The sequence below is a fragment of the Balaenoptera acutorostrata genome, chromosome 11, assembly GCF_949987535.1.
Source record: "Balaenoptera acutorostrata chromosome 11, mBalAcu1.1, whole genome shotgun sequence".
Lineage (NCBI taxonomy): Eukaryota > Metazoa > Chordata > Mammalia > Artiodactyla > Balaenopteridae > Balaenoptera > Balaenoptera acutorostrata.
The window spans coordinates 84,607,338-84,626,414 of NC_080074.1; the positions used below are offsets into that span (position 1 = coordinate 84,607,338).

Genomic DNA, 19,077 nt, shown 5'->3' on the forward strand with positions numbered 1-19,077 from the left:
ATAATTATAGAGCAAAAAAAAGTTCCCTTGGTTGTCTCAGTTTTCTCTCCTCTTGGCCACAGGATTCCTTCCTTCCTCTCTCCCTCCTTCCATTCCTTTCTTCCTTCCTTCCCTTCCTTGCTCCCTCTTCTCCCTCCCCCTCCCCCCTCCTCCTCTCCTCTTCTCTTCTCTTTATATTTATTTGTTTTTGAAAAATATTTTGGTTCCCTTAACCCTAACCTGTATACATGTATAGTCCTCTAGAATAGTGACTTTCAAACACTTTAAAAAAAAAAAATTATTTATTTATTTATTTATTTATGGCTGCGTTGGGTCTTCATTGCTGCACGCGGGCTTTCTCTAGTAGCGGTGAGTGAGGGCTACTCTTCGTTGCGGTGCAGGGGGCTTCTTATCGCGGGGGCTTCTCTTGTTGCAGAGCATGGGCTCTAGGCGCGCAGGCTTCAGTAGTTGTGGCACGCGGGCTCAGTAGTTGTGGCTCGTGGGCTCTAGAGCGCAGGCTCAGTAGTTGTGGTGCACGGGCTTAGTTGCTCTGTGGCATGTGGGATCTTCCTGGACCAGGGCTCGAACCCCTGTCCTCTGCATTAGCAGGTGGATTCCTAACCACTGTGCCACCAGGGAAGTCCTCAAACACTTTTTATTGCAACTCTCAGTATGGAATACTGTACATTTCACATTGTAATCCAGCATGTACACACACACACACACACACATACCCCAGAAACAAGTTTCTTTTTTTTTCAGCGTTTAAAAAATTTTTTTATTTTATATTGGCGCATAGTTGATTAACAATGTTGTGTTAGTTTCAGTGTACAGTGAAGTGATTCAGTTATACATATACATGTATCTATTCTTTTTCAAATTCTTTTCCCATTAGGTTATTACAGAGTATTGAGCAGAGTTCCCTGTGCTCTACAGTAGGCTCTCAGAAACAAGTTTCTTGAAAAGATTACTTGCTATTGCAGTGTCCTCTATTTCTCTTCCCTTCCCTTCCTGTTCCATTCAATTCTATTCCATTTCATTCCATTCAAAAATGGCTGATTGAACCAAATATAAATTGACTTGAAACCTGGTTTTCACAATTACAGTTTTTAAAACACTTCTCTAAAGTTACTGTCCATTGACGGCTAAATTATTTGTAGAGATAGATGCTTTACGGTTATAATAATCAACAAAAAGCTAGTCTCACTTGGGCATAAATCTACAATAATAATGATGATTAGGACTTTATGATCTTTTTTTGTTCTTATGGGTAAATATCTGCTCACAGAGGACCTAGCACAACAAACTGATTTTGTTTTGGTTCTTCCAGATGAGAATAACAATTAATTTAGTAGCTAGACAACGAACAGTGAGCAATTCTTCAATCTAAATATTACGTAAGTCTCCATTACATAACTGTAACATGGCATAAAATATCCTGTGTTCGACTTAAAAAAAAATTTAGGCCAGGAGTTATTATTGCAATGCTAAAACTGGTTTAAAAAGCCTATCTCTATAAAGTCAATTTACCTGTCTTAAGAATTTAGTTGTTCAGCTATTCGAAAATTAGGACTTACCAAGTGGAGGCCTTGAGGCCATAAAATTCCCTGCCCACTGTTTCTAGCTTGCTGCTTTGTTACTTCTATTAAGTCATAGTTACAGATACTCAGATAGTCTCTTTTTCATACATTTTGGGGCCCTTATAGGAGAAATTCAGCATCTCTAGAAATGTGAAACCAGGGAAAGCTAGACTGTCATGTTGTGTGTTTTAATTTCAGTGAATGTACCTAAATGCACTTTTTTAGCATGTATCAGAATTTTATTCTTTTTATGGCTGAATAATATTCCATTGTAAATGTATACCACGTTTTGTTTATCCATTCATCTCTTGATGGACATTTGGATTGCTTCTACTTTTTGTCTATTGTGAATAATGCTGCTATGAACATAAGAGACTCAACTTTCAATTCTGTTGTATACTCAGCAGTGGAATTGCTGGATCATATGGTAATCTTATGATCAAACCTTATTTTTTGGGCTTCCCTGGTGGCGCAGTGGTTGAGAGTCTGCCTGCCAATGCAGGGCACGCGGGTTCGAGCCCTGGTCTGGGAGGATCCCGCGTGCCGCGGAGCGACTGGGCCCGTGGGCCACAATTACTGAGCCTGCGTGTCTGGAGCCTGTGCTCTGCAACGGGAGAGGCCGCGATGGTGAGAGGCCCGCGCACCGCGATGAGGAGTGGTCCCCACTTGCCGCAACTGGAGAAAGCCCTAGCACAGAAACGAAGACCCAACACAGCCATAAATAAATAAATAAATAAATAAATAAATAAATAAATAAAAGAAATAGCTTTAAGAAGAGAAAAATGTATGGATGAAAAAAAAAAAAAACCTTATTTTTTGAGCAGTTGCCATACTGTTTTTCATAGAGGCTGCATCATTTTATATCCCCACCAACAATGCACAAGTGTTCCAGTTTCTCCACATTCACGCCAACTCTTGTTATTTTCTGCCCTTTTAAAAAAATTAACTGTCCTAATGGATGTGAAGTACATGTATTTTTTTATGTTTTAATTTCATAAATACGGAGTGTCTTCTATGAAATTACGAAGATGGGCTTTGGACAGAGATTGATCTGGATTAAGTCTTAAAACTAGTTCTGAGACTTTCGGATAGTTCTTGAAAACGTTTAGAGTTTTTCTTTCTTCATTTATCAAGCTAATGGTTACCTCAGAGGGTTTTTAGAAGAATTAAATGAGGGAATGTGACCACCCCTGATACGTAGGAGACACTATAGCAGTGTATTATATACTTATAAATGAAAATACAAGTAAACATATATAAAATATATTATATATGTAAATATTGTGTATGTGTGTGTCTATATGTATAGACACACACATTTATGTATGTATAAATTTACTTGCATTTCTTTTCTATCAGACTTGGTATTTGTGTAATGGGATTTGGAGACTTGTATTTTGATTTTGGAATCAGTCTGCTTATTACACTTTTTTTGGATTATCACTGTTAATATGATAATTTGAGGATGGGAAAATTAATGGAAAAATTATACATTATGACGTTCTGATAGCGAATTCTACTTATGTCTAATGTAATGGTTTGCTTAATGATAAAATTTAAAACTTGACAAGAATGAAAATTAGCATTGGTGCATTTGGATTTTATTTTCCTGCCTCACTCCAAAGGAAGCAAAATATAAAGTTTCATTTGCTTTTGAGTATTTAGCCATTAATCTAGGAATCAGATAATTAGTGTTTTTGAGACTAAGATTTTATAACATTCCTGTTGATGTCTTACCATTAATTGTGCATGCACATGTGGCATATTTCCCATGAGAAAACATAGATGTTTCTTTTGAAGTATTACAACTCTTTTATATCTATCTATCTATCTAGGTATCAGATATTTATGTATCTATGGATGTAGATAGATAAAGATATATATCAGAGGATCTCAGTTCAAATTCCAGCTCAATTCCTTACCAACTATGTGGACTTAAGAAGAGTCTCAGTTTCCTTCTCTGGAATATGGAGAAAATAATCCTGGCTAAATCTCAAGGGTGTTGTGAGGATCCAGTGATCTTTATTATCAATATGTAGTACTCTTCATAGTTCACAAAGTGCTCCACGGCAGTAATCTGTAATGAGCAAACCAAGTATGCTATTTAAAAATTTTTTTTTATTTGTACTTTAAAATTTTTTTTGGAGTACAGTTGATTTACAATCTTGTGTTAGCTTCAGGTGTACAGCAAGGTGAAGGAGTTATACATACACATATATCCACTCTTTTTAAGATTCTTTTCCCATATAAGCCAGTACAGAGCATTGAGTAGAGTTCCCTGTGCTATACAGTAGGTCCTTACAAAGTATGGTATTAACATCCCTGCCACCAGGGGGCCAGACAGTCACTTGTCAGGGCTTTCAAGCATCCTATGTGTGGTTGAACTTGTTCATATTTATAAATTATTTTAATCTAGGGAGTCTGTCGTGAATGACTAAGGCAACTCACTCTGAGGTTTTGCTTCTTTACCTCAGAGAAGGGAAAGGTTGGATTTTATCTCGGGCCCCTTCGAGTTCTAACATCTTCGTAGTCTACAAGCCTGTAATTACAAAAGGCCGTTTCTCTCCCTCTTGAGTAGTAAAATAGCTGACTTTTGCCTAGAGGAAGTTATCCTGTAATAATCCATGGTCGTCCAGCCATATATTGTGATAAATTTTAATGTTTGCTAACAACTGCAATAAATTTTCTTCGACCTTTGTAACATTCTAGAGGACACTTTCCCTCTTAGATACCCTCTCTATACTTGCTTTTGACTATGATCAAAGGAGTAGATGTTTGGTTTGAAATTTCCATGCATAAACAAAACAGACTCCTTTTAAAAACACACTCTAAACATAAAGAGTTCTATACACACACTGTATTTCAGGATGCATTTCTTAGAGAAACTGAAAAACCAAAAGAGAGCTACAGTTACATTTTTGGCTAATGAATGTGTACCTCTCCCCTGACCAGCTCTGAATTCTAATTGCTGGTGTCCAGTGGCCCCTTGTCTGCCTGTCCCTGACCTTAGGGAGAGTTTTGTTACCACTTTCCATTTCATCATTGGGAAGGCTCTGTTGTCTTCATGGAATTCTGCTCCATCCTGTTTATATGAAAAAGAGAAAAAGAAAAGCTCCTCCCTCCTCACCTTTCTCCATGTGGAGATAATAAAGCCCTTGGCAACCATGTTCCCTGTAATCAGTATGAGGTAGTTTTACAAGCTACCATGAAAGAGCCATTTGTTGAATGCCTGCTTTGTGACAGGCATTTGCTGATGGTTTAATGTCTTGCCTCATTTAAATCTTACAACATCTGGGGAATTCCCTAGCGGTCCAGTAGTTAAGACTTTGCCTTCCAAAGCAGGGGTGCGGGTTCGATCCCTGGTCAGGGAGCTAAGATCCCACATGCCTTGGGTCCAAAAAACCAAAAACATAAAAACAGAAGCAATAGTGTAACAAATTAAATAAAGACTTTAAAAATAGTCCACATCAAAAAATTAAAAAAAAAATCTTACAACATCTGGAGGGAGGAGAAATGAAACAAAGTTTTCTTTCCACCATTACCAAAGGAAATTGGTAGCAGCTACGTAACTTGAACAGTCGTATATAATAGCCCAGAATGGAGTCCTATAGACAATTTCTGGGGTGCAGAAGCTGCCTTAGATACAAATATTTTAGGAAGTACTTGTATACATACAAAGCAAAACATTTCAGAACTATTTAGTGAGGTATTGTGAGTGGAGGTTTAGACGGGGTTCTTTCCAGACATACATGGAATCGCGTGAGAAGGTTAGTTCTTTGATTTACTGGGTTATATACCAGGGATTATGTGCCCCACACCATTTGAATGGCTTTCATATTTCTTCCCTCCACTAGCATTTATTCGCAGGTTAAAGATACCAGCAGATCTTTTAACATGAACACTTCTGGGAGGCTTGATTTCCTTCCATGGTTGTAAAAAAACAGTTCTAATTCTGAGACATTGTTTTTCGCATATTGCTTGACTGAACATAGCCCATTTTGTCAAATTTCTAACATTTCCTAAACTTATGTGATTCTGTGAAATTGCTGGCCTTAGTTCTTAAGGTTAAGCTTTTAAAAAATTTAACTCAAATTACTTCCTTCTCTTTGTGCTTTTGGTGTTTGCTCTATGAAGCAAATCTTTCCTTTTTTATTATTCTTTGAGTCTTGAAATGCTGAAAAGATTGTTGTTACCTAGTTAATAAATGACACTGAGCAGGTTCCTAATTACAAACCCCCCCAAGACCTTTTTTCCTAGCAGAATATACATCTCTAACTTTAGAGAATGAGCAGACTAAGGGATTCTAGAGAGCTAGTTCTAGAAGCAGGGTGAGGAGGGTGAATAGCTCTGGATTCCTGCATGCCAGAGAAACACAGGCTTTTTGTCAAAGGCTGCATCCACGCTGGTGCTAGTGATTGCTTCTGCATATTTTAAAAGATATTACAAGGTAATGGAGATTTCACCCTGTGCTCCCTGCTGTGCTGTTTCGGGGAATTCAAGAACTATATAAAAAAACACATCTTGGTATCTTAAAACAAAGGGGCGAACACCTTGTCATGAATTGGGCACTTTTGGGTTATGTTTGGGTTTAATCCAAAAACTCTACTTATTGAAGCTCTTTGCTGAGAGAGCTCTGTAAGGGTTTAGTCACCTCTCAGTGAAGCTATCACTGAATGAATGAAGCAATATTGATAATAATACCTTACATTTTACATTTATTATAGGCCTTTCAAGTTCACAGAGTAGTTTCACAGATTCTCTTTTTTACGCATCTCAGCAGCCCTATGAATTAGGCGTGGCAGGTATTATTAATGCATTTATTATGTAGTAAATTTAGAATCAGACAAAATATGTGACTAGTCCAAGACCAGTAGATTTTTTAAAAAGTTTTCCAAAGGAGGCAGAGAGAGAATTACACACACACACACACACGCATGCACACACACACACACACACCCGTCACAATCACCACCACCACAAGCATTTTTACAGACATCTGCATACCCTAGGTTCCCTCCCATCAACCAAAATAGTCCTGTGATATTAGTTGCCCGCAGAAACAGATCGGTTATTTACAAATTGAGATGCCTCCTGGGGAATGTTGCTGAGGAGGACCATACAACTGAGGCCGTGAAAATGGAAAGGGCTGTGGAAATCTAAGCCTTAGTGTCTCAGACGGAGTGGATGGAAGCCTGTTTGGCCATCCTCACTCTCTCTCTCCCTCACCCTTCCCCACCCCACACTAAGAGATAAGACCAAGCCTGTTGGTTCTGCTGCTTTCTTTTTAAATCTACAGCTACCCTAGAACTCCCATACGCCCAGATTCAGATCCTCCCTGTCTCTCATCATGCTGGCAGTTGGCTTTTGTGCTGGGTTTCTTGCCTCGTGTTCACATCATCCTTCACGTGCTGTAAGAGCTGAAAACTCTGTATAAGAGTTGAGCATTTTCCCTGGGATAAAGTGCATACTTCTAACCTAGAACATGGCACTCTGCAGAGGCTGATTTCGGCCAGCCTCACCGATTTCATTTCGCGGCTGGGGCTGTCGTTTTCCGGCACGGTTGGCAGGTCCCTGGGCATTCTCCTTCGCTGCCCTTGTACCGGCCATGGGCTCTGGTTGGGACGTCCCTCCCCTCTGAGCATTTGAACCCTCTCCAAAAAAAAAAAAAAAAAAAAAAGACTATTTCCTAATGAACTTAATTAGGAATTTGAAGTAATGGAGAAGAACACATTTTTTTTTTCTCTTTTCATAGATAAAGGAAGTTAGAAGTAGAGACCGCAGATTATATAGAGTTCAGTTCTACTTGAATATGGACTTGTGTTTTTGCTGCACTAAACAATGTAGAGTTTGGCCACTTGCCTGATATAGGACAGTCAAAATAGCCTGCTGTATTAAATTGGGAGTACTCTTTTGGAGCTAACTGTAAACAACCTCTATATGTGAGCTTGAAAAAATTGTGTATTCTCTTTGTAGATACTAATATATAGGAAATATTTTCTAGGGCTAATTAAATATGTTGTCAAGAAAAACAATTTTCAGGTCTAGTTATTTGGTTTTCACACCCTTGTGCTAAGTGATGATTCCTGTAACCTACTGTAATTCTACCAGTCTCTCAACCAACTTTCAGCAGTTAGAAGGTGTCTGTTTTCTGTTGGTTATAAAATCTTTACTCATCCACATAAGTAACTTTTAGACCAGAAGTTAATAATGTTTTCTATAGCTTTGTATGTGTAGGTGGGAGGTAATCAGTAGAACTTGTGTTTATAATTACAAGCTATAGGAAAAAAGTCATTATTTCTTCTGAATTTGAAAAATTCCTTAAAAAATTTATGGTCATATTTCTTGGTCATGTGTGCCATTAGAACCATAAAAAAGTGAGATATGAAAAGAGATCGTCTCATTTAATTTTATAATTAATTTTAAAGAGAATAATAGAATGAGTGCATATATAATATAGTCAAGAATGTGGCTAAAATGTATGTTTGAGCTGACTGAATTTTATTTTTGTGAAACATGCTTGAAAAATGAGAATGATTGTAAATATTAACACATCAATCAAAACAAGGTAAATTTGTTACATAGAATTCTTACAATTTTTTGTGAGAAAAATGAAAATAATGTTTAGATCTTCTATGTCAATACTCCTTTATTATAGAATATTCGGAATTGACCTTTATTCTAGATTGTGTGTTATCCATTCCACAAATGTACAAAATCATTAGCGTATGAAGGCCTTTGTTTAGTCAACCTTTCATTTTTCTCATTAAACAGAAAAAAAATTTGTTTTTTGACTTAGAGATATCACTAACTATATTATTCCACTATGGTTTCCTAAGTTGATATTTAGTAGTAGAGTTAGGACTATAATCTTGGTTTAGTTTTTTGTTTTTTTTGTTTTGCTTTGTTTTCCCCTTATAACATACTGCGTCTCAGATGTCCACACCATGTTCACCCCAGGTATGTGGAAACTTGGGGAATAGATGACTGAAATGCGACTGCTTGATTACTGTGATTGTTTCTACTTCTTCCATCACTTTGGCTGTCAAAGATACATACCATGAATAAGTAATTAATTGTGCAAGGTCAGATAAGGCAGTGAAAGACACTAAGCTCATTCTATTGACTTCCTAAGCCCAGGCACCTTATTATAATTAAGAAGTGCTTTATAATGATTACATTGGTTTGATTTCTTTATAAATCACACTAGCTATGATTTCCTATAAATTAGTGAAGAAGGTGGTATTTTAACAGGCTAAATGATTATTTAAAAAGGATGTTATAGGGGTAATTTAACAGTTGACTGGAGTATGGGCTAGATGATGTTTAAATGTTATTTATACTCAGGGATTCCGAGATTCCAATGCTAGGCTATAAGGGAAATCTAAGAAATGCTGGTCTCCTTAGTTACAGTGTTTTTGTTTGTTGGTTTGTCATAGACTGCCTCTTTAAGGTGTGCCCTATGAACCGATATTCTGCTCAGAAACAATACTGGAAAGCCAAGCAAGCTAAACAAGGGAACCACACAGAGGCAGCCTTGCTGAAGAAATTACAGGTAAGGGCCAGCCTTCCGTCTGTCTGGTCTAGGCTAGAACAAGTACAGCAATGACAAAAGATCTATTCTGTAGCTTCGTGATTTCACTAAATACACTGAGATTCAGAATAGATGTGGCAACACGTTAAAAGTGGAAAGGACTTTTAAGTTACAGAGTGTGACTGCTGACTTCCTGGAGTGTAGGTAGTGCATTTCTGCTGTTTATTCGGGTGTGCCAGACTAACTCGGATATTCACATCACACTGAAAACCAATCCAGAATCTCTGCAGGAATACCAAGTCCAGTTAGTTATAGTTTACCTGACATAGTACCTAACTTTTTTGAAAGACTATTGGAAAAAAATTGAAAGTCTGTTGTTTCTGATTTGGGCTCTGTGTAAATTTAATAGAACTTATTTTGTGTCATTAAAATTCCTGTTACTTTCGAATTGAAACTGAATTTTGAGGCTTTTGAGATTTACCTACTATGTTTGGTTTCTCTAGCAGTATTCCTTCTGAAAATAATTTTATAAGACCGAAGTGCCTAGTACTTTTCTGAAATTTCCAACATAAAAGCATCTCAATATATTTTGGGCTACATTGCAGCATGAAACTGAGAGATTTTTATCACACATTATGATCATGTATTTAATTATTGCCCCTCTTCTCCCAAAGCACCAAGAGTAAAGCAACCCGCCTATTTTAGTCTTGGTTGTATTCTTTGTTCCTAAAATAAACCTTATTTCTTTGTCAGTTATTGTGCTCTGTTTTCTATGCTTCCACACTAAATATTTGATAATCAATTTATAGCATGCTGCAGAACTGGAACAAAAACAAAATGAATCAGAGAATAAGAAGCTGTTGGGAGAAACTGTGAAATATAGTAATGTTATACAAGTAAGTGTCTGTTTACTTTTGCTTAAAAGGGGTGAATATTTTATGGTTAATTTGCATTTGGTAGGAATGCCAACCTGCATTAAAATTGGGGGATACAGTGGTTTGTTCTTTGGTGGGAATTATACAGTGTGATATTTTCTGTTGATATTCTGCACACCATTCTGTATGAATAAATCTGGTGCATACACATAAAGAAGTGAGCTTATCCAGATGTATGCACAAATTATTAAATCAAAAGGAAGAAAATGGGGAAAGTCTGTAACAAAAGAGCCCTTTAGAATTAATGGGACTAACCTGTAACAAATGAAGCTTTATGTTTTCGTTTTGTAGGGAGGAAAGTTTTCAAATTGTACATTTAGATGAGAACTGTCCTTGAGTTATTAGGTCTTCCATTTCAGTTAGTACACACACTGATTTATCTCAGCAGCATTTCTTTCTTGTGCTTCACTTAGATCTTTTAGCTTTTTACTTGGGTAGCTGTTAATATATGCCCCACCTTGTTCCGAAAAGAATGTAAGGCATTTTCAAAAATGCATTCCACATAAGATAAAATATTAATAGAAATAAATAAGGCAACTGGATCAAAGGGAAAATAATGATTGCATGCATAAAATGAAGTCAAGGGTGAGGCATGTTTATAAAATCCATGTTGTAAAGGCTGATAAACTTTGGCTCGAAGCCTTTTTGTCGCTTGAGTAGCTATAAGGGCAGTGTAAAATATTACAGCATTCACATAGAAGGTCCGTACAGAGAACTAAGTCAGAAGTTTGGAAGCACAAACATTCCCAGGAAGAAGACCAGAGAACTGTTTCTCCAATGAGCTCTCATAAAGAGGACACTGTTTAATATAGTAAACAATGGCCTTAACAACTTCCTTACTGTAAATACTACAAAGAGGTGTTTCATAGAGCTGTTTCAAAAAATAACATCCCCTGATGTTTTGTTACTGGCCAATGGCAAAGTGCCAGAGCACAGGACTGGCGAAGCGGTTCTCTGATGGTACAAGAGGAGAGCCCTGAGTCTGCAGCTCCCTGGACGTATGTGTGATACCTGTGGCTGCATGTCCCTTGGGCAGGCCTCCATAACTAGAGTTTCTCTTAACCAAGTTTTGATCCATACTAAGTGCCAGCGAGCAGAGCTTATGTTTCTTGTCAATAACCTGACGTGCAAATGTTTGCGTGGTGAGTTAGGGGCTGAGCCACGTTCTCTAACAGGGTAGATTCCAAAAAGAGTGGGGTTGGCCCATGAGGGTTTTCACTGGTTTCTGAGATAACTTCCTTCTTATACTGTGGATATTAAAATGACCATTCTTTTTTGAAATGATTGTAATAATAGGAAGGTTATTTGTTTTAGTTTTCTTACTCAGTAATGTCTTGGAAAGGTTTTGCCCATGGAATCCAAATAACCCGAACAGTGGTGCTTCTGCCCTCATCTGAGAAGGAGCGGGATTGCGTCCTCTTATGGAAGTGGCGGAGTTTATTTAGGATGGGCAGGCTGTCTCCTCACCCAGGGGGTGAGGGCTGTCTGCAGGCAGGGGTGTTTAATAATTCTAAGTGGGTTGGTGCATTATTACAGGTCCTCGGTTATTCTTTAATATATGTTCTGTTTTTGTGGCCAGGCAGGAATTGAGAAAGAAGGTAGTTTTGGGGGACCTCCTGGTCTCCTTTGGAAAGCTTGGGTTTATCCTATTATTTATCAGTAGATGAAAATCATTCAGAAGTGTCCCCTGGTTTGTTTTCCTTATGTGCTCACTTCATTATGAAACAGAATTGGGGATGGAGGTGAGGAGGAACCCAAAGAAAGTCGGCTTGGAAAGATGGTGACTGTGGAGTCTGGAAAGAGCTTCTTTGTTTAAACTCTGTCCCGAGCCGTGTTATGTGGGCACATGATATAAGTATAAACACATACGTGCAATTAGCAGAGGAGATCAAAGAACAAAGGCGGTAATCCATATCTTTCTTCTACAGCTACTGCATATAAAAAGCAACAAGTATCTGACTGTCAACAAGAGATTACCCGCTTTACTGGAGAAGAATGCCATGCGTGTGTCCTTGGATGCTGCAGGAAATGAAGGGTCTTGGTTTTATATTCATCCCTTCTGGAAGCTGAGAAGCGAGGGTGACAATGTATGTAACTATAAGATTAAGAGAAAAGCAGCACATTCTTAAAGACAGTAGTTCTTAGTAGTAGAGAATCCAGAAAGTGCAAAGAAAACAAATATAGTTTTCAATCTTCAACATATTATTTTTATGTTAATTTCTTTAATAGGTGGAAAGCATTTACTTATAGTACAAATTGTGCTCAGAAATCATAAAAAGACAAAGATCAGATTAATTTAAAAACATCTTCCAGCCAGAATTTGTGTGAAAGAATTTAAGTAACGTTAATATTGGCTGAGACTTCTAAGGGAGAGAGAGGCAGAGTTTGCTTCTCGGCCTATTCAGGAGGGAGCATGGCTGTAAGGAAAAAGAGCTGTGTTGCAGAAGATGGAGTCTATTCCTTTGAATTAATAGAGCAACACAGCAAATCATGACAATATGTCATTTACTGCCTCTGTAGCCAGTTGTTTGCAGTCTGTACATCTTAATAGATGTGTAATGAATGAGGAGCTATCAATTGGGAGTAGCTCATTGACGACAATACTTAAATACGTTGTGGAACGCGAGCATGTTGTAGCATGTGAATTTTAGTAGTTGCTAAAATATTTTCCTGCTACTTTATAGAGCAGAGAAAATAAAATTATGTGCAATGATTCAGTAGGATCAATAGTTAGATATTTTTGTGTGTAATAAATGAAGTAGCAGGTGACAGTCCCTGGCACATGGAAGATGCTTAATAAATTCTGGTTGACACCAAATACAGAATAACTTTCATAAATAGATGATTTTACAAATATTGGGTGAGGTGATCCAGAAAAATAGTTGAGATTAAAAAAATGAACATAAAAATTCAAAGCAATATAAAAGTGTAATTATTCTGACAGTTTTCTCAATCAATACTGTGATGACATTTTAAAATGTATTGGCTGTTTCTTGTCTTAGAAATGTCTTCTGCTGTAGTGAATCTATTTTTTCCAGTGAATTTTGAAGTCCAAATTCAATTCCACAGGATGCAAGCTTCATGGTTTAATTTGGTTAATAAGTTATCTGATGATATCTTCCTTAGGTAAGGTTTGGGAGAAGCATGGCATGCAGAAATGTAATGCACTTTAAATCTTGTGTTGGATTTCTTAAAAATAAGTTCTCTTTTTTTTTTTTCCTTTTGGCATCAAGTGATGTGTGCCGTGAGCATGACATATATTTTAATTTCAGTAGGTAGTTAATTACAATCAACTCTCAATTATTCAGGGACTGGTTATGCAGTTTATGAACAACCTGTGTGTTTGGATGCCCTGTTTTGTAATGCTCGTTCCCTTCTCCAGCGCCGCCCCCCGCCTCGCTTCCACTGAGTACGGTCCCTGTTGGCAGGTGGTCAGTGAATTTCAAAACAAATAAAACCTGAACTCAAGCTCTAAAGGAATGTGATGAAATGATTGGATAAATTGGGGCCTTGAGATTAGCTGTGGATTTTATTAATTCATTCTGTCTAGTTTTTCATTCTATCTATTCCTTTCCCTGCTCCCAAATGCCTTTACAGGCTCAAAGAGAGTTGAATGTAATGAACTATTTCAAATAATTAGTTGTATTGGATTGTGAGGTGGGTAACAACCTACCACCCAAACATTCCATCTTGGTTAAAACGGACAATGTAATTGTTAAGTGCGATATAGAGATCCTCCTTATATAGATAGATGTGCTCTATAAAGCATGGCTAAAGCAACCTTACACACTGCTTTTTGCTGAAATAGCTCACTGTTTTTGCTAGCCACTGTGTAGCTTTTATGTGTGATTAAGGTTGCTGTGAAAGCATAAGCATATCCACAGCCCTATATTTGCCATGTAAATAATTGTATCGTAATGGTCATTTTCTTTGCTAGGAATAGGTAGCATTTTTCTAAAATACAAGCCTACTGTATTTTATTGAAGGTAATTGGAAACACTGTTATTTCGTAACAAGTGGTTTAATTACTGTTGATTTTCTTTAAAAACATATTAAACTTAGAGGAGGAAATTGCAAGGTTTAAAGGACTTTAAAGTTTCTATTTTACTATTTAGCAATTAGTTAAGTTGCGATTTAGGTTATATGTATCCACAAGATGTTCAGTGACCAAAATGAAATGTAAGAATGAGGCTGATGATAGTCTGGGGAGAAAAATGCTCGTATCCTCAAAAATCAGTGGTTTCTACCATTTAAGGACACCTTTGTCATTTATCTTATAGAATTTCGGGGTGGATAGTTTTGGGGGAAAATAGATTCATGGATTCCTCAGCTGTATAGAAGTCCTCACTTGCTGTTGCTCAGTTAGAAAGTCACTGGGGACAGCCTTGAGCAGAATTCATAAATATTTCATTTTCATTTATCTTTCCCTGATTGAGTAGTTAATTTTTCATTTAAAACTTTGATCTAAGAAGGCCTTAGTTCTTTACATTGGTGGCAGATTTTAAAGGGGAGAAAAGGCCAGATAATCTTTCAATCAAGAAAAAATAACCAACCCTTAGGGAAAGAGTCTCTTTAAATAGCAAGTAGATTTTGCTGTTTTGCAAAACTAGACCCCTTGGAATTCTAGTGAAGGTGGACTCGATCCCTGGTGTTTTGATTTCTATTGCAATGTTCTTTTCACCACATCAGGTGCCACTTCAAAAGAAGGGTAGCTGCCAGTGGCATCACATTGCTCTTCACTTTCGGTAAAATCCCAATGTGAATCTTACATGGCTGTTAACATAGAATCAACAGAAGTGCTTTTGGAATTGCAGTTTTTTAAAATGTTTGTGCACTAGGGTGAATGTGATATGGCAGAAAATTCGAGTTCTGTATTAACTATGTGACTTCTCAGAAGGCATCTGACCCTACCAGCGGATCAGGCTCCATGCCTGTACTCTTCTGAAAATATGACCGAGTTCCATATTTACCAAGTGATCTAAGTAGATGTGAATTCCCTGAAAATAGAGACTATTCATTACACACTTTTGTGTTATTCCTGGCACTTCTTACTGTTCTTTTTATATCTTATGATTAGCATCTTGTCCATTTCATTTGTAAGTTTTATTCAGCGTGGGTAGTCAAAGTAACCATTGTCAAGAACAAGACCTAGGACCTGGAAGTTAGTGAATTAATGTTAGATTCTCCTTGTGAATACCATTCTTATGAATCCTTGGAGTTGGTGACATTTTGGCTATATGGCTAGTCTCTTAAAATTATATAAGACTTTACAGGTGGTGTTTTGAGGTAAAACTAGCTTTGGGATTGGCCCAAAGCATACAGACAGCTATAATAAATAGTAAGACTTAGAGCAGTGAATATAGGTGCAATCAAAAGTATTCTTTTAATTGGAAAGAAATAGCTAAAATATGGCATTATATTTAGCAACTTACTGGCTAATATTTGTATGGTACAGATAAGAATGACAGTGAACCAAATCGAATTGTTCTTTAAGAAATTGGAAGACCAGATATAGCACTGGCAGAATGTGGTATCAAGTCCCAGTGTTTATAGTATGGAAGACTACTCAGGCTTCTACATGATTCTGAGACTTGGAGCTGCCTTGGTGTCATGTGCAATAACACATGTTTTTGTTTTTTGAGGGGATGTTGAAAATATGTCTATGTCATGTTAACTTTTATTTTTTGTTTATAATTTAATTGTTTAAAATGGGTACCAATTCATGGTTCAAAGATAGAAAACAATATAAAGATATATCGGGAAAAGTCTCTCTCTTACCTTTTTTTTCATGTCCTCAATTCCCAGTTCTCTCTTTTACAGTTAACCACTGGGAGAATTTCTTATGCATACACTCCTACTCTCTTTCCCTCTTTTACACAAATACAGGCCAGTTCTGCCCCCTCATCCTCTCACTCAACACAGTTTCTTTATGAAAAATCATAAAAATTATCTGGACGTATAAAGAGTTTCTGTGATGGATATTTTGAGTCACAGCGTCTGCCTGATTATGGACTTGAAAGGCAGGATGGTGAATAGGGACCAGTTCTATAAATAACAGAAGCTATTCCTGCAAACTAAAGGATAACCTTCTTTTGCTCCATTAATGAGCTTGAGGCTTCTCTATCACATTTGAATCTTCAGATATAGTTTGTGCCAACAGCACTATAGGTGAATGTAGACTCCTGTGTATAATTTATTAAATGTTAATTTATATTGAAAGTGTGAAATTGTGTTCCTTAAAGTCTTGGTCTAGGTTCAGATCCAGGGAGAAGCAGTTCTGTCTGTTTTTACTGTCTGAATCCTAATTTGTTTCTCAGTTGTCTACTAATCTATTCTAATATTTAGTTGATATGAAATATGCAGAGGGAAGGTGTTGGTTTTCATTTCTGAGATGGTGAGCAATTCTCTGAAGGAGAGTGTAGGTAACTACCATAATAAGTCTTCTAGCAGAACCTAACAACAAAAGTAACTTTAATAACTATAAAATAACTTCGTTATTATCATTAAGAAAGCACAACTTCATTTCCCCACAATTTGAGATATGAATAAAAATACTTGAAGATGAAGCAGACATTGTTAATGATAGCATAAATAAAAAATCAACTTAGACTTACTTCTTTAGAGCACTTTTCCCATAACTGATTTTAATTTTTATCTAAAAATGAGCACGAACCTATTTGCAGGGCAGGAATAAAGATGCAGATGTAGAGAATGGACATGTGGACACAGTGGGGGGCAGGGGAGGGTGGGGTGAATTGTGAGATCGGGTTTGACATAAATACACTACCATGTGTGAAATAGATAGCTAGTGGGAACCTGCTGTATAGCACAGGGAGCTCAGCTCAGTGCTCTGTGATGACCTAGATGGGTGGGATGGGGGTGGAGGGAGGGAGGTCCAAGAAGGAGGGGATATAGGTATACATATAGCTGATTCACTTCATTATACAGCAGTAACTAACACAACATTGTAAAGCACCTGTACTCCAATAAAAAAAGTGAGATAAAAAAATGAGCACCAGATTTAAGGAGCAATATTAGTGTTGGGTGTTTAAGATAAAAGTGAACCATTTGCCCAAGGCCCAAACTATAAACGTATTCCTACAAGGTCATACTTGATTCTGCATTCTCTGAATCCAGATGACATTAGAATGTTTAATAAATTTCTGAGACTATGGGGAAGATCAAATATAATAGATTTGTTTTTAATTCTGGAGATAATACAAATGTATAAGATTTCCTACTTGCACTTGAAGTGATTCTAATATTTAGGCAGATTGGTTTATTTGTGGTAGGTGCATTCACTCTTTGTATCTCCTGTATACATGGCATCAGACCTGGTGTGGAGGGATGCTGACCTATTTATTGACATTAAGAAAGCTCTAACTGAAACAGGAGACCAATAAGACAAGGATCTAGGGACTTCCCTGGTGGTCCAGTGGTTGACTCCATGCTTCCACTGCAAGTGTTGTGGGTTCGATCGCTGGTCGGGGGACTAAGGTCCCGCATGCTGTGCGACGTGGCCAAAAAAAAAAAAAAAGTATCTACACCGGCTTTATGAATCCAGACTGATAGGCATGGTGGGACATGATTATATAATCATTTATCAGAAGATATTTTACCTCGAAGAGAAAAGGAATTGAATTAAAATTTATATGGAGGATAAATGGGTCAAATGTTAGGTCAATAACGAGGACTTCTGTGCAGTTATTTTTAGCTTCAGATATAGCACCACAGACCCATGCCGTGTCTCAATTGCAATTTATTTCTGATTCCCAGATCGTTGTTGGAGATAAAGTTGTTTTGATGCCCGTGAATGCAGGACAGCCACTACATGCCAGCAACATAGAGCTTCTTGATAATCCAGGGTGTAAAGAGGTAAGTTCAGGAGGAAAGGAAATGAATTTGTTGATTTTCTCATGAGAGGAAAAAAAAGTTCCATAGTTTCTTTCATTGTTTTCATAAGCATCAGCCCAGTTATGCTAGTTAATATTCCTGAGGTACATGTAGATTTCAGATGGTCCTTTGAAGATGTTTTTTGACATACATACCGAAGTTGTTCTTTCTGCTCCTTCTACTAGTTGAAGTAATAATTTCTGGTATAAAATTGAATCTGCAGTCTTATAACGTAATGTTTCTTCATTAATAGGTGAATGCTGTTAATTGCAACACTAGCTGGAAAATCACTTTATTCATGAAATATAGTTCCTATCGAGAGGATGTACTAAAAGGGGTAAGTATGTGCTACCTAGACATTTACTGGAAGAATTGAAGGTAGTCTTACTGAGCTTCTAGATGCAAAACCTGTGTATTCACTGAGGTTTGAAGTTTAGAATGTGATTATAAACCTTAAAACTCACATTGAGTTTTCCCTCCTGTATTTGGAAATGTATATTTATACATACTCATTAAAAGCCAAGTGTTAGCAGAAGGCCCAGAGTATCAAAACTATAGAGAGACACCCACTTCTTATGTCTATTTGTTCAAACTTTTGTTGGAAATATAGTTTTCTTGACCTGTTTTTCTAGGGTGATGTTGTTCGATTGTTTCATGCGGAACAAGAGAAGTTTCTGACTTGTGATGAATATGAGAAAAAACAGCACATTTTCCTTCGTACAACTTTGCGTCAATCAGCCACTTCTGCTACCAGTTCTAAAGCACTCTGGGAAATAGAGGTATGTAAATATTTTCTGGCTTTTAATAAATACTTATATCGATAAGACAAGGTCACTAGGCTGATTGGTTTACTGTTATAACCGTCATTTGTGATAGACCCATAAAACAATAATTTTGGTGAACCCACTTGTACCTCTTTACTGCTGTGACCAGTTTGAAATGTTGCTACTTCCTTTATCTATCTTCTCAGGGGCATCTCTCTCTCTCTCTCATTTAATAAGGGCATATATATGATTTAGCGTTTTAAAATTCCATTGTGAAGTGTTGTCAAGACTGATCAGACTATAGGCCTTGTGCCTCGAATGGCACTGGAGTTGAAATGGAGAGGAGGACTCACTGTAAGTGAGGATCTGAAGTGCACAGTCACTGAAAAGAACAT

General features: G+C 37.2%; 1 protein-coding gene across 3 annotated transcripts in view; it reads left to right on the forward strand.

Moving 5' to 3' along the window:
• The window catches only part of ITPR2 (inositol 1,4,5-trisphosphate receptor type 2), a 521,140-nt gene that overhangs the window by 93,226 nt on the left and 408,837 nt on the right, over positions 1–19,077 (forward strand). For all 3 annotated transcript variants that reach the window (XM_057555894.1, XM_007194868.3, XM_007194867.3), the window contains exons 3-8: positions 8,996–9,111; positions 9,900–9,986; positions 11,954–12,112; positions 17,802–17,900; positions 18,172–18,255; positions 18,551–18,697. In XM_057555894.1, coding sequence (XP_057411877.1) covers positions 8,996–9,111; positions 9,900–9,986; positions 11,954–12,112; positions 17,802–17,900; positions 18,172–18,255; positions 18,551–18,697 — 692 coding nt within the window. The remainder of the gene's footprint in view (positions 1–8,995; positions 9,112–9,899; positions 9,987–11,953; positions 12,113–17,801; positions 17,901–18,171; positions 18,256–18,550; positions 18,698–19,077) is intronic.